This window comes from Onychomys torridus, chromosome 1 (assembly GCF_903995425.1).
Source record: "Onychomys torridus chromosome 1, mOncTor1.1, whole genome shotgun sequence".
NCBI classification, from domain to species: Eukaryota; Metazoa; Chordata; class Mammalia; order Rodentia; family Cricetidae; genus Onychomys; species Onychomys torridus.
Window position 1 is genome coordinate 29,479,791 of NC_050443.1, and position 16,345 is coordinate 29,496,135.

Here is a 16,345-nt window from a genome sequence, read left to right on the forward strand (position 1 = left end):
CCAAGATCTGCAACTGTTCAACATCTGGAAGTTCATTCATGTAACCCATCATATCAACAGGCTAAAGTAGTACATCACATGATCATATCAAGAGATAGCCAAAAACCCATGGTGAAATTCTGTACATGAACACAATTTGTACGTGTAATGCATGTGTGTATACAGGCACATAAACCCTGTGTGCACATGTAGAGGTCAGATACTGATTTTGAGTATCTTAGACTGCTCTCCACCTGATTTGAATGAGTCTGTCTTCCTGAACATGGGGCTCACTTCAGCTACACTGGCAGACTGGTGAGTTTCAGGGAACCAGTGACTCTGCTCCCCAACAAAAGACTGGGGCTATAGGCATGTGCCACCTCACATTGGCTTTTGATGTTGGAGCTGGGAATCTGAACTCAGGCCTTCAGGCTTCCTCATCAAACATGTTACTCAACGAGCCCTTTCCCATAAATGCCTATGTGTGTGTACACACGTGTATACACACACATACACACACACACACACACACACACACACTTTCAAGGGAACAGCAAGATGGTTTAGGTGGGAAAAGATACTTGCCACAAAGCCTGAGAACCTGAGTTCAATACTGGGACCCACATAATAAAAGGAGAGACCCAACTCCACAAGCCATCTTTGGACCTGCACTCATAATAAAAAATGGCACTAGAAGTGCCAGAGATATGGCTCAGTGGGTAAAGGTGCTTGCTCAGAGTCTGACAAGCTGAGTTCAAGCCCAGGGACTCAAATGATAGACTTCCACAAACTGTCTGCTGACCACATGTACACCTATATACACATGATAGATAGACAGGCAGACAGACAGACAGATAGATAGACAGACAGATGCAAATGGCAATAGACTAGAACAAGCATTTCATACACGAAGCTGCACAGGTAGCCGGTAACATGTGGAAAGGTACTCTGGGGGTTGGAAAGATGGCTGAGCAGTACTCTTCTGAGTACTTTGTGCTCTTCCAGAGAACCAGAGTTCTGCTCTTAGCACAGGTCGGCCAACTCACAACTGTCTGTACCTCCAGCTCCGGGGGATCCAATGACCTCTTCTGGCCTCTACAGGCACTGCACACACATAGCACACATTCACAGACACAGACATATATATAAAATAAAAATAAAAATAAATTATTCAAAAAAGGGAAGGTGTATTTTTAATTATTTCCTTCTAATCCCCTTATTTTCAGAGTTTGGAGTTGGTACACTAGCCAGCAGCAAAAGATGAATATTGACTTCTTGCCTTGTGTTTTCCTAAGATTAGTTGATTTGTACAGATTTTCATATTTTATACATTTAGATACTTTAAGCTGACATCAATTTGCAGCCATTAATATGATTATTGTCAAAGGCATTTTATTTTGGGCCACTAAGAGTCCCTTTAAGGGCTCTTTTGGTCTTTTGAATGATCTCAGAAATCTTTGATAATTTTCTTGCTTCTTGACACTCAAAGCCTCAGGCTTTCATGATGGACGCCTGGCTTAAGCTCACATGTAGAGCACAGTTCAAGATCACATCTAATACTATTTGGCTGATTTTTCAAATGATCAATTTCTACCTCCTCTTCCTTTTGAATTAAGGAATGTAGTGTCTCGAATTTTCAGGTGCACATCTTAGATATTATGCCTAATTGGTCAGTTTATTAGTTGTGTGTTCAAGTTATTTTATGTGGATTCCAGGGACAAAACTCATGTTGTCCTGCTGGGCACATGTGCCTTTCCTGGCTGAGCATCTCAAACCTTTGAGAGATGCCTGAGCCTTGCATATTTAGGGATGCCAAAGAGCCCAGGGAACTTAAGAGCTGGATGACTAGAGAAGGGGAAATCATTTCTGTTACTGCCTCCTCCAGGAAAGACAGTCTAGGCTTTAAGTTTAGCCAAGTTCTGCTTTTGAGGATTGAAACCAACACTCTTTGAAGAAGTGTAGTAGATTCTAGCATCTTTCTGTATCCCGCTGCATCCCACCTATTCCCCTCTACCTCCCCTCCACTTGTGGCCCCTTTTTACTTTCCTGGTGTCTGTGGTTACTCCATGTCATATATCACATCTGGGGATTTGGGGCTAGGAACTGCAGATGAGAGAGAAAATATGGCATTTGTCTTTTTGGGCCTGGGTTACCTTACTCAATATATAGCCACTTACCTGCCAAGTCTGTGATTTAATTATACTTTAGAACTGAACAGCATTCAGTTGTGTATATGGACCACATGTTCATTATTCATTCCCCTAATGAAGGACATTTAGATCATAGCCTATCGATGTAGTCTGTGTTGCCTCTCGGGGGCTGGGGGTTGCTCCCCAGTACTAAAGACACTGCACACTTAAGACACAGGTTTTGGATAATTCAAGCTGGACCTGGCCTGAAAGCCTCTTCATTTGGATCTAATTTCTATGGTTCTAGAAAATACTTTATAAGCTGCCAAGGGAGGGAAGCAATTAAACAGTCCTACCCAGCTGCAGCACCTCAACAGTGACCAACATGGCAAGCATCCGGTAAAGATGCAATAGGCGGCACTCACATGGCGGTGGACACCAACAGCCGTTGCACTGGACTTCAGGCCTACTCAACAAGAGGGCAATCATGATGGCCCCTGGAAACCTAGCCAACCTTTCAGGGTTAGTGAGGTCGTGGACCTTAGAAAAGAATCTACCACCACTATGCTACATCAATGTAATTCCTTAGTACAGTCTAAATCTTAACCTTAGACCCATGGATAATTGTAGTTACCAACCCTCATTAAAGCCTGTCTCTGCAGCAAATGGAGACCATCTCAAAAACCACAACTAGACACAGTGCAGAGATCAACCGACTGCAGGGAGCCAAGTTCCAAAGGGTACATCTGTGCCACATATCACAGCTCCTGCAGCTATGGCTCAGGGAATGCCAAGGAAGAGGGGACGAGGATACTCCATGAGTTAGAATACCAGGAAGTCTGCTGTGAAATGGTCTCTCTTAGAAACGGACACATAAATAAGACTAGAACAATGGCAGTACCAATGAACATAACTAACATGGAAGAGGAAGATTTTGAAGGGTCCCACCCCTAGATGAAGAACTCTAGGCAATTACCAACTTCTGGGAGAAGAATAACCTCTCCAGGCAAGACCCCCTTATTGGCTGTCCAAGGCAGAGTGGTCAGCCCTGAAACCAATCACACCCAAACAATAAAAACTCAACAGGTTGTATTTAAATATTTGTGCATACAAACGTGTGTGTATTTATGTTGTATATGTATGTAACAGTAACAATCAAAGAAAAGGGGGCTATCAGCTTGAGAGTGGGGGGCATGGGAGGGGCTGGAGGGAAGGGAAGGCAGAAAATGATGTAATTCTATTTCAACTAAAATATTTTTAAAAATATGAAAAAGTCTAGCATCTTGACAATGTAGTCATCATGTCCACTACACAATCAAAGTACTAGATATCAAGGACATAGGAAAAGTAAACCCACTGAAGAAAATGACTTTTTTAAAGACAGGGTTTCTCTGTGTAGCCCTGGCTGTCCTGGATCTCTCTCTGTAGACCAGGCTGGCCTCACACTCAGAGATCTGCCTGCCTCTGCCTCTGAGTGCTGGGATTAAAGGCGTGCGCCACCACCATCTGGCAAGAAATGACTCTTGAGACAACATAGAATCATGAGAAGAGTTTTTAACAAGTGTGAAGATTTATCACTTTGTTCCTTTTCACGTATGGCTATTCAGAAGCATTTAGTGTATTTTCAATATTATACAGCGATGACCACTATATCCAGACAATCCTCATCATTTGTTTTGCCCATTAAACATCACCCCATTTCTCCCCACCCTAGTCCCTGGTAACCTCTATGCTAACTTCTAAATTCTCATAGTCTAGGTACTTCAGTAAGTGAACGTTATATAAACTTAGCCTTTTGTGTTTGGCTCGCTTCACTTAGTATAATGTGTTCAAAGACCCTCCACATTCCAGCACGTTCCAGGAACTCACTTACTGTTAAACAATACCCCACTGTTAGGCACAGACTGAACTTTCTTCACCTGCTGAGGGGCTGTGTCAAGAGGACCTCGTCTTTCACCACTAAGGTTTTTAATGACACTTGCGTAGTTGTTGTTAAATCTTTCGTTAGTGAGATAAGTCAGCTAGAGGGAGACAACAGTGGCTAAGTGTCCTTTCCTTAGTAGAGAAGACCTGCTGATTACTTTCCTTTGATTATTTTATTCAGAGGGTGCTTTTTGTTTCTGGGACTCAATCTCATGTAGCACAGACTAGTCTTGCACTCGACTCTCCTACCTCCACTTCCCAAGTTCTCGGATTGTAAATATGCACAGCACCTAGATACTCAACCTTTAAAAGAAGTGGGCGTGAATTCTGTCAAGTGCCTTTTTAAGTCAACTGAAATGATTGTGTCTTTAGTATATTAATGTGGCGTGGCTTCATTTATTGGTTTTTATATGAAAAGTCATCCTTTCATTCCAGAAATATCATTTTATTATGGTGTGTAATTCTTGTGAACATACATTTAAATTGTTTTCGGATGTTTTCCCAAGGCTTTTTTGCATCAGTATTTTAAGTTAAAAAATTAATTTATCATGTATTGGGTGTTTTGCCTGAATGTATGTCTGTGCTTACATATGTACAGTGTCCATAGGGGCCAGAAGAGGATGTTAGATCCTTTGGGGCTGAAGTTAAAGTGTTTCTTGTATGTTTTTCTAATTCAGGGAAATATATACTTTGAGTACCAAGAGTCCTGACTCTCCCCTCACTTCTCAAAGACTGACGAATCTCAAACTTCACAGTTACTTCTGTAAGGTGTGGGTTCCTTGGCTACAGCCTCAGAAGCCTCTTCCACAGAAAACCAGGACAGAGAGAGGTTTCCTTCAGTGTCTAGCTCTAAGAAAGTTAAAATTTCCTCTCATCTTAATCACTTCACTATAGAATTCAAACTTTAAAAACACATTAAATACTTCACATGATTTCTGAAAAGAAATCCAACATGATTCTTAAGCCTTCTTCTATGGAATATTAACAACACAAAATGAACCATGACATATGTTACAACAGGAGGGTCTTTGAAAAGCCCTCCCCATTGGCTTCTTTCAAGGTTTGCTTTGTCTTTGTCTTTTCTTTTCTTTTCTTTTTTTTAACAGTTTTAGAATGATATACACAGATACAGTTTTCCATATTTAATGTGCTTCTTTTGAACCTACTGGACCTGTGATTTGCCATCATAATCTTGTAAAGTCTCAGCCATTAGTCTTCGACATATTTGTTTCTTTTTCTCTTCCTTCTTTGGACATCGCAGTGGCAATTATGTTACATTTTTAATTGATCCCCAGTTCACAGCCATTCTGAGTTGGCATTTCAGTCTCAGAAATTTCAGCTGACATGTTTTCAGCTTACTGCATCTTTCCTTGGCTCAGTACTGTGCAGTGCACTGACAAGCCCATCAAAGATGTCTTTCCTAGCACTTCCTCTTGAGCCTTTGGGAAATGTTCCATTTCTTTGCTTACATTACTTATCTGTTTGCATACTTGACTATACCTTCCCGTGGCTGGTGTGAATTTCCCCTAGTTCTTATGGGCCCTCTCATCCACTAAGATGTCTGTCTTAGTTTATCTCCTAAGTCTGTTTTTTTCCACCCCCAGACAGGATTTCTCTGTGTACCTCTGGCTGTCTTGGAACTCTGTAGACCAGGCTGGCCTCAAACTCAGAGATCTACCTGCCTCTACCTCTCAAGGGCTGGGATTAAAGGCACAAGCCACCACTGCCCAGCTTCACAATTCTGTTTTATATAGCAGCCCTACTATTTGGTGCTCCAGTGTTCAAGAGAGGAAGCACTCTATAATTCTATTCAATCTCACATTGCACTGCCATGAGTCCTAGCATATGGCCTTCAAAAGCACATTTATCTCTGTTAGTGTCTTGGCAAGACATAGGGTGCTTAGTGGCCACATGCCCTTCCCTCCAGTAGATAAGGTCTGTAATGTGTTCTGCCTAGTAGAGCTTTGTTATAGACAACACTCCCCACTGTATTTCAAAAGAGCTGACATTTATGCATGCTTACACATGCTCACCATGAAAACACAAGCTTAGTTTGTGTCTTTTTCATTTTTCACGTGAGCAAATCCTACTGCATTCACTTCTGCTGGTGTATCTCTGGTCCTAACACTAAAGACAGAGGAAGGGGTGTAAATTTAGAGAGGACAGATCATTTGCTCCCTGGTAAACAATCACAATCAGTGAAACTCTTAGACTCCAGGTTCAGTTTATAACCAGGCACTTCACCCCATCCAGAGAGTTTAGCTAGTCTTACTGGGGGGGTGGAGGTAGGGCTGGGGGTGGGGGGTGTCAAGCCCAAAGAGGACCCTAAGGAGGCCCTTCCAATCTGCAGTGAAAAGTTAATTCTCTGTTTTCTTCAAATCCATGTTTCTGAAGAGGCAGCAGAGGCTTGTATTCCATACACCTTACACAACTGTATATGGCATATGAAACACAGGCCCAAAATAAAAAAGAAAAACACAGGAAAAAAAAAATGGAGAAAAAAGATGGGTCTAGCCAAAAACTAAAAACCAACCCACCCCCCAAAACCAATGCACTACAACTGAGAATATTTACATAGGGTTCTTATGTGGACACTTTATGAATTTGAAAATTATTTTTACATCTATAAATATTAAGTATGCTTACGAAACTAGACTTAGTATGAAGCCTATCAAAGAACAAAATACATAAAATGACAATGATTCTTTATTAATACTTCAGTTAAACACTCTTTCCATTAAAATTAATTCCTGTTATTTATGATAAGCTACTGTCCATCATCCAAAATACCACGTAACAGTCCAAACTGAAAGAGACATGGTTGTATTTAATAATTTTTAACTGAAAGAGACATGGTTGTATTTAATAATTTTTAACTGAAAGAGATTTTTACGTATGTGAAGTCAACTTCAAACCAATTAATGTGCAAATATAAAATCTGAAGATCTCTTTGACCAACACTCTTAATTCTTATTTTTAAAAAATGCATTAGTGGCCTTTTGCTCATCAAATAATGCTGTAAAGATGGTAATTTTTTGAATTATCTTAAAGACTGTCTCATATATTAAGAGAATAAGGACCTTTCAGAGGATATTGCTCAGAATTTGGGATCTCACTGCTTCCGACCAAAACTAGATAAGCCACGAAGTCAATGGTTTTCAAAGGATTAAAAATGGGCTGAAAGTTAAGACTGAACAGTAAAATTGTGTATAGCCACCTAAGAGAAAAAAGGCTTCTCAAAATGCATTCATTAACAATAAGATTAATGCCTATGTAAACCACATGCAAAACCATAGGGTAACATCACAATGCAAATTCCCTAGAACATCTTATTAATTCTGCATGATGCTAAACATATTAATTAGTTAAGAGCCTAATAAATCCTTTGTGGAACAATGGTAGACACAAGAGTAGGGGAAATATGTAGTAGATAATGATACCCTAAAATAGTAAATAAAACATTTTCAGCTGGGCACAGCATCAATGCATATGAACTCACTTCTGGAAGCTGAGGAAGAAGGATCATGAGTTCAATGCCAGTCTGAGCTACATATGGAAACCTGTCTCAGAAAACCAAAGGTGAGGACAGTGAAAAGTAGTAGAGTGTCTGCCAAACATGCGCAAAGCCCTGGGTCTGCATCTTAGCACTATACACATACATACATACATACATACATACATACATACATACATACAAAAAAAATCACAAAGAAACAAAAAGCACATTTTATATTACACCAACTTCAGATTTTCAAACTTAGGATAATTTGTGCTGAGAATATTGCTCAGTTAAAGCAATTCATAAGCTAGGCAGGGTGGCACATAGTCTCAGCATTTGGGAGGTGGAGAGGAAGGAGGATCAGAAGTTCATACTGATCCTCAGCTACATAGCAAGTTGAAGACAGACCATGATACATGAGACTTGGCTTCAAATGAGCAAGTAAATAATAATAATTTATGACAAAGATTTACTTGAACCTAAGACAACATCATTGCTTCAATGATGAATTTAAATAAGGGGATTGGTTATATATGGCTCAGTGGTAGAGTAGCTGTCTAAATAAGAAATCAATTTATAACATCAATCTTCAGCACTTTATCAAAGAAAATAACCACAGTACATCTATTAATGTTGAGTTCGTATTTTCAATTTTACAATAAAAACTTACTTGAATTTAATAAACCATTGGTTGAAAGATGAATCCAAATATCAAAAAATGCTAAATTTGAAACGAAATATCATAGAATAAAACATACTAACTTCAAATTTTTAGTACCTAGTACCATTCTAAGTACTGTGTGGGTATGTATATATGTATTATTCAGTGTGTGCATGTCTGTTGGGTGTTGTTCCTCAGGAGCAATTCACTTGGGGATGTGGGGGGTGGGGGCGAGGATTTCTAACTGGCCTAGAACTTACCGAATAGGCTAGGCTAGTTGGGTAGCAGGGCACAGGAACCTGTCTCTCCCCAATACTGGGATTACAAGTGTGAACCACTAGGCTTCACTTATTATTTTTTTAAAGCACAGGTTTTGGGGATCAAACTCAGGTCCTCATGTTTGCAAGAGATGGCCTTTAGCAACTGATCTTTCCCTCAGACAAAGTTTGTTTTACTATGGAGGCAGAGTGATTTCAAAATCCTAATCCTTTTGCATCAGCTCCTGGGATGCTGGGAGGCATATGGAAATATTTCTGATAAAATGGTTTAGCATCTGAAAGGGCACATGAATCCTTTATAACATTTTTTTCAATGGACACAGGTTTCCCTTAGCCAGTTAGTAGTGAGAAATAACTAAGAAAACACCACCATCATCTTGGAGAAAAAAAGGAATCACCTTGTGTGTCATAGCTTATCTGTTTAAAGAGAATCTCCTCAGGTACTTGCATGAATTGTTCTGACGATATTAGAAGAAAAGACAAGTCTATTTACTACCAAGTTTCACTAACTTTTAAGATTTATTTTCTATCCTACTGTCTTTTAAAGACAGAAAAGGCCTTCCCATCAACATCCTCTCACCCTCAGCCCCAACGTCTTGTGATAGACAAAACTAAAAAGAATTTAGCATATATCTTTCTAATCAACTTTAAATAACTACATACATACATACATACATACACACACAAGTTTTTTAATAAAACTAGTTTCTATTCAATAGCAATTTCAATCAAACCAGTTCTATTCTTTGTAAAGGATTTCATTGCAACTTATGTGGATAATAAACAGTATGTTTCATTGCATCTTACTTCCCACTCAACACTGTTTTAGGTAACTATCTCTGTTACACACTATGCAGCTACTTGTTTTTAAGTGCTACACACTATTCCATCCTTGGGGTAGGTTGTATTGTATTCCATTAGCTCACTGCTGGGCATCCAGGTTTTCAATTTACATGCATGTTTCCTCTTCTTTATTTACAAATTTCTAGAGCCGCTAATAGAAATAAAACTAATCTGAACTAGAACTGTATGATCATTTTACATTTTCAAAATTGGCTTCAAGTTATAAAGAGTTGTAATTTTTTTTTTAAAGATAGTCTTACGTAGCCCAGGCTTACTTTAGCTTGCTATATAGTCAAAGCTGACCTTGAACTCCTTATCCTCCTGCCTTTACCTCCCAAGCACTAGGACTGTATGCATACAACATCATATTCATCAACATCCAATGGCTTCAAGGTCTGAGTTTTTCACAATTCAGTATTCAAATCCTTTGGAATAGTGTTTATTATGTTGTAGTACTGTTTACACTTAACTTTCTCCAATAGTCAAATACTCCAGAAACAAATGACCAGATTGTTCTTTCTCTGCCAACTCATGATTTCATGTTTAACAAGCACCAAGTTCGCATATTTCACACAGCTCTGTATCTGGCACTCTATAACCTGTTTACCCACCTAATTATGCTCCTATGCTATAGACTTTTAAGTGGCTATAAATTTACATAATGTAAATGTACATTATGAACAGTGCAAGTCTAAGTACTTGAGTTATATTTTTGTTTTGTTTTGAGATAGGGGCTCACTACATTGCCCAGGCTAACTCAAACTCTAGACTCGTCTGCATCAGTCTCCAGAGCGCAGGGATTACAGTAAGTATGTTCAGACTATTCTGTTTCTAAAATCATCTCATCAATCCATAGACTTTTATCTCTTGAGAAAGTCTTACTATGTAGAACAGGCTGGCCTTAATCTTGTGGCAATCTTCCTGTCATCCAAATGCTGGCAGTATAGACAACATGTCTGGTTTTCACTTCTATTTTATGTGAATTATAGAATCACGTTATAAATATTATAGAAAAATGTTATGAGATTATTTGGAACTGTATTATCTACAGATTTTCAGAATTGAAAATTTTATGATGCTGTATTTACCTATATACACATTTCTCTGCATTTGCTCATAAGCTCCAACAAAGTTCTATTATTTTTCCAAAAAGATTTTGTTATTGCACTTACATAAGCTATTTCAAATATATGAGGCATTACCTCAGTACACTGGGCATTTCTAGCCTATATGACCTCTTTTATGTATAGAAAGGGATGCTCTCTGAGAAAATGCCTTCCCACATTCATTACATTCAAAGGGTTTTTCACCAGTATGACTTCTCATATGTATAATAAGTAATGAGCACTGAGAGAAGGCTTTTCCACATTTATTACATTCATAAGGTTTCTCTCCTGTGTGACTTCTCACATGAAGAGTAAGGGACGAGATTCGAGAAAAGGCTTTACTGCACTCATTACATTTAAATGGTTTCTCTCCAGTATGGATTTTTTCATGTTCAAGGAGATTTTGTCTCTGACTAAAGGCTTTCCCACACTGATTACAATGATAAGGTTTCTCTCCAGTATGAATTTTCTCATGCTCAGTAAGATTTGATTTCTGGCTAAAGGCTTTCCCACATACAGTACATGCATAGGGTTTTTCACCGGTATGAATTCGCTGATGTCTAATGAGGTTGGACATCTGAATAAAAGCTTTCCCACACTCATTACATTCATAAGGTTTCTCTCCAGTATGAATTTTCTGATGTGTAACAAGATTTTCTTTCCGGCTGAAGGCTTTCCCACACTCATTACACTCATAGGGCTTCTCAGCAGTGTGATTCCGCATATGTACAGTAAGGGAAGAACTTTGTGAGAAGGCTTTTCCACATTCGCTGCATACATAAGGCTTCTCACCTGTATGGCTTCTCATATGTATAATAAATACTGAGCACTGAGAGAAAGCTTTTCCACATTTATTACATTTATAGGGCTTTTCCCCTGTGTGACTTCTCATATGCAGAGTAACAGATGACATTCGAGAGAAAGCTCTACCACATTCATTACATGCATAAGGTTTCTCCCCGGTGTGAATTTTCTCATGCTCAATAAGATTTTGCTTCTGGCTGAAGGCTTTCCCACATTCCTTACATTCATAGGGTTTTTCTCCAGTGTGGATCCTCTCGTGTTCAATGAGATTTGATTTCTGACTGAAAGCTTTCCAACAATCCTTACAAGCATAAGGTTTCTCCCCAGTATGAATTCTTTGGTGTCTAATGAGGTTAGACATTTGAATGAAAGCTTTTCCACATTCAGTACACATATACGGTTTTTCCCCAGTATGGATTTTCTGATGTGTGATGAGATTTTCCTTCCTGCTAAAAGATTTTCCACACTCTTTACATCCATAAGGTTTTTCTCCAGTATGATTTCTCTCATGTCTGAGGAGGTCAAATTTATGAATGAAGTCTTGTCCACACTGATTACATTTAAAGGGGGCTATGACATAGGGTGAGCAATGGTAAAATGGCATCTCATACTCATTACATTCAAAATTTTTGTCTGTTACACAGCCTTTCTTATAACTAAGTATATCTAAATTTTGTTCCAAACACTTATTAAGTGAGTCACAATCATAGAGGCTTTGTCTTGAAGTAACAACATCTGAGCTCAGAGGAAAGATTTTTGCAACCTTTTTACAGTCAATGACATTTTTCTTAATCAGAGCTTTCTTGGAGATGGATGTGACTTTCCTCATAAGTGTTTCCTGTTGTTTCTCCATCTGTTCATCAACTTCCCAAACTTCTAAAATGGAGGATCAAAAATCATTACTTGTGAAATTTTCTATCACTAAACTATTTATAATAATTTAGAAATTTACTAATGTGGTGTTGAGTCTTTATGGTTGGCCTTAGTCAGTTGATAAGAAAGAAACTAAAATGCAAATGCCCCCCAGTTCTTAAAGGCTAAGAAGTTAACCCCTACAGACAATGCTAAGAGAAAATAACAACAACAACAACAAGCTGGCATTTGTAGATCTAAGCAGCACTGAAGGATTTTTTAAAAAAAACAGTATCCTTGTATACAATGAAGAAATCCGCAAAATGAATGGAATGAAAACAAGAGGGTAAATACATAAAGGACTAGATAAGGGGTCAAGTAACTACAAGATAAAATTAGTATTTGTGGTTAAACACAGCAGACAGGATATATGTTTACTTCTCCTTTCCAAAAAGAATAAAGGGTCACACCTTAAAGGCAAAAGAAATAGAAAGAGATTTCAACAAGATCATGTAAGATGAATGGTATGCAGAGGACTGTTAGCTGGAGAGCACATGTAAGATGCTACAGCAAAAGTACCATGAAGATGAAATGACAAGCCACAGGAAGAATCAGATGACCCACGAACTCAAAGGGAATAAGATTGGGGTGCTCCTTTTATCACTTTTTCTTTATCACCGAACATTTGGCTAATGTAGTAAGATAGAAAAGGAAATGAAAGATGTACAGATTGGAGTGACGGAAAAAGCAGTATTAACACTGTTCATGGACAATGTGGTCATCTATGCAGAAGATATAAGAGAATCAATAACTAAAATCTGCTGGAACCAATCATTATTTAACAAGGTGGCCCCGTACAAGGTTAACATGTAAAACTCAATTGCTTATCATGAAAAACAAGCAGAATTTAGAATTAAGAATGCATCATTATTTATATTATTATTCCTCAAAACAAAACAAATACAAATCTAATAACATATGACAAGATCTGTAATGGGAAAACCACGAAATTCTGACTACTACAATCAAAAAATAAATGGATATTGTATGCTGATGGGAAAAGCCCCAACATTCAGTATGTTAGTTCTTAATTTGATTCATAGCTTCAAAGCAATCTCATTTTTCACTTTACTCTGTGTACAGAGACAAACTGATTCTAAAGTTCACATGGAGGTAAAATACCAGAGAACACAGTATTAAAGGAGAAAAATGGTGGGGATGGATAGATACCACCTGACTTCAAGACTTATTATTAAGCTCTAGCAATCACATCGTCTGGTAGGCAGTAGAAGAGACAAACAGAACAATGGAACAGAATAGAGAACACAGAAAACAGACTCAAAATAAATACAGTCAATCTTTGACAAAGGAGCAAAAGAAATAGGACAAAACCGGCCTTTTCAACAGACAGAGCTGCTCCAACTGGACATCTGCATCAACCCTATCAGTCTAGACACCAACTTCACAGAAAGTAACTCAAATCATAGAGCTAAGTGTAAAGCACAAAACAGTAAAACTGGGAAAAGGTAACATAGGCCGAAGTTTGGGTTATGACAGTAGGCAGGAGAGGGGGTGACAAGAAAAGGCCTGATTAATGATAAATAGTAGGCTGAACTTCTTAAAATGTAAAAACTTCTACTTTACAAAGATACAGTCAAGCAAGTGAGAAGTTAGGCCACAGACAGTAAGTACTTGCAGAAGAAACATGAGAAAGATTATCACTGACATATACAGAGAACACAAAACTTGACATTAAAAACAAAAACCAGGCTGTACATGCCTGTGACTCCAGCACTTGCAGGCTGAAGCAGGAAGACTGGAAGATCAAGGACAGCCAGGGTTACATGGTGAGCTACCGGTGTACCCAAAACAAAGACAATCCCTACCTCCAGCACAAAGCATCCAGTAAAACAAATTAACAGGAATTAGGACAGATGCCTAATTACTTAAGGGACTAGAAGGACATGGTCACTAAGCATATGTAACCACGTTCAACACTGTATGCCAATGGGAGGTTCCTGCAAATTGAAACATCAAAGACATAGCACTAAGCAGCTAGTAGAGTAGCCAAATCTTAGTCCCAGATACCACCAGAGGCTGACAAGGATGCACAGCAGGGACTCTCTGCTGGGAATGCAAGGTGCTACATCCACTTTAAAGACAATCTGGAAGTTTTTTGAAAAATTAATTAGATTCTTAAAATAAACTTTTACTACATTTTATTTACTTATTGATTTGGGGGGGGGCATGTTTGCAGTACATGTGGAAGTCAGAGGACAACTTGCAGGAGTCAGTTTTTTACTTCCACAATGTGGATCCCAGGGATTGGGCCCAGGCTGTAGGCTTGGCAGGCAAGGGCCTTAATTATTATCATAAAAAAAAAAAAAAAAAAAAAAAAAAAAAAGGATAAAACTGGCATTAAAAACAAGAAATTTTAAAATTTGAATAGGGAGCAATTAGACCCCAGACAGAAAATACAGATCTGCTTAAGTATAATAACATCTCTTCCAACCACAAGATGTCTTTCCATCTTACAAAGGATGAACCAGTTCAAAGTACCCTTCCTAAACACAACTGCATATAGGGTTCACATGTGACTTACAGAATTGCCACCCGCACATATGAACATTAGATTCAGAACTAAATGAGGAGATGTACATTTTTTCTTAGGAGATTAAAACAGAGGCAGTGAGCACTTAGAGTTGGAAAGCCTTTCTTTAGTCCAACAATAGTACTTTATTGATCCTTCCAAGGAAGCACTCCCTCAGCAGCTCACTCCTGTAGACATGCCTTTGTGACTCACTCCTGGAAGTCTAGTCCTTGAGTCTCCAAAGTCTGTGAGCCACTGAATATCCACACAGCTTCTTAACCAGCAGCTAGCACATTTTCTTGTAGACTTGACTACACTACCACTTAACAATCTATAAGAAAATGGCTGGGTCTCTATTTCTAGAGAAAATGAACCACAGAGACTCTAGACATAGAAGCAAGCAGATAGAGAAGGATTCATGTTAAGAAAAAAAGTAGGAATTATATGACCATTTAGATACCAAATTGTGAGGCCTCTAACACTTAGTGTCCTAAAGTATGTGCCTCCAGGTAGGCCATGAGAAAACTTAAAAATAAAAGACTTACAGATACCAGTATCTGGGACACTGCACAAAGGTTTTAGGTTCTGATCTAACCAGTACAGTCTAGTACTCGAAAAGCATAAAAATCTGTATTGCCTTAATTTTTTTTTTTATTTTTTGTAATTTCTCTAAATGAGGGGAAAGATCAAGTTAGAATAGGATACCACTATAAGATTTGTCTATGTGTCAGTCTGTCTATCTGTCTGTTCCTCCCTTCCTTCCCTTTCCTTCTTTCTTCCTTTTTCTGAGACAGGGCTTCTCTGTGTAGTCCTGGTTGTCCTGGAAGCAGCTCAGTAGACCAGGCTGGCCTCGAACTCACAGAGATCCGCTTGCCTCTGCCTCCCAAGGCAGGGATTACAGGTTTGCGCCAACGCCGCCGCCACCACCACCAACTGGCAAGATTTGTATTCTATTGACTTTCTTAAAAGGAGTGCATGTATGATTTTGGAGAAAACTAAAAATGCGTATGAAAACACAAAGAAGCTGGGCTGAGGAGATGGCGCAGTCGGTAAAGCGCCTGCCTTGCAAGCAGGAAGACCCAGGTTTAATCCCCAACACTCAAATGGGAACAGGAGGATCCCTTTAGCTCAGTGGCCAGCCAGGTTAGCCTTACTGGTAAGTTCCAGACCAATGAGAGGCTCTATCTTAAAGGAAGTGGATGGCATCCCTAAGGATAATGTTGTCTCTATCCTTCACACTCACATGCACAAATACATACACACATACTGAAATAAAAAATAAACCATATACAAGAAAAACAACAGCTCCATTAGATCAAGAGACACAACACCACAAGTTCTGATTCTTGTCTATACGAACTATCACAGAATCCTGGTAAATCTGTCCATTCTATACTCCAAAAGCCTGTTAGCGTTTCATAAAGTAATAGTTATGAAAGTATTTGAAGTTTAGGTTGTCCAAACTAAATTCCAATCCAAACTTTTAGTAAATAGGAAGAAAACGTCAACTATCTAGTTAGAATGGATGAGCCTCATTTCTAATAAAAAGTATAAGTGACCAAGAGCCAAGCCATCTTTACTCACTGTGTTTGCTAACAGAGCTGCTACTGTCTCATCTTGTGCTTTTCCACACCTCTGGAGTGCCGTCAACTGTGAGTAGCTTGAAATTCAGACCTACTTT

General features: G+C 38.7%; 1 protein-coding gene across 5 annotated transcripts in view; it reads right to left on the minus strand.

The window, feature by feature from the left end:
• The window catches only part of Znf568 (zinc finger protein 568), a 60,258-nt gene that overhangs the window by 24,006 nt on the left and 19,907 nt on the right, over positions 1-16,345 (minus strand). The window contains exon 7 of one of the 5 annotated variants that reach the window (XM_036177690.1): positions 8,547-12,095. The exons of 3 other annotated variants lie outside the window; for them this stretch is intronic. In XM_036177690.1, the coding sequence (XP_036033583.1) occupies positions 10,534-12,095 (1,562 nt within the window). In that variant the 3' untranslated portion in view covers positions 8,547-10,533. Of the gene's footprint in view, positions 1-8,546; positions 12,099-16,345 lie in introns of those variants that run through there. One more of the 5 variants, XM_036177620.1, reaches the window with a different exon arrangement.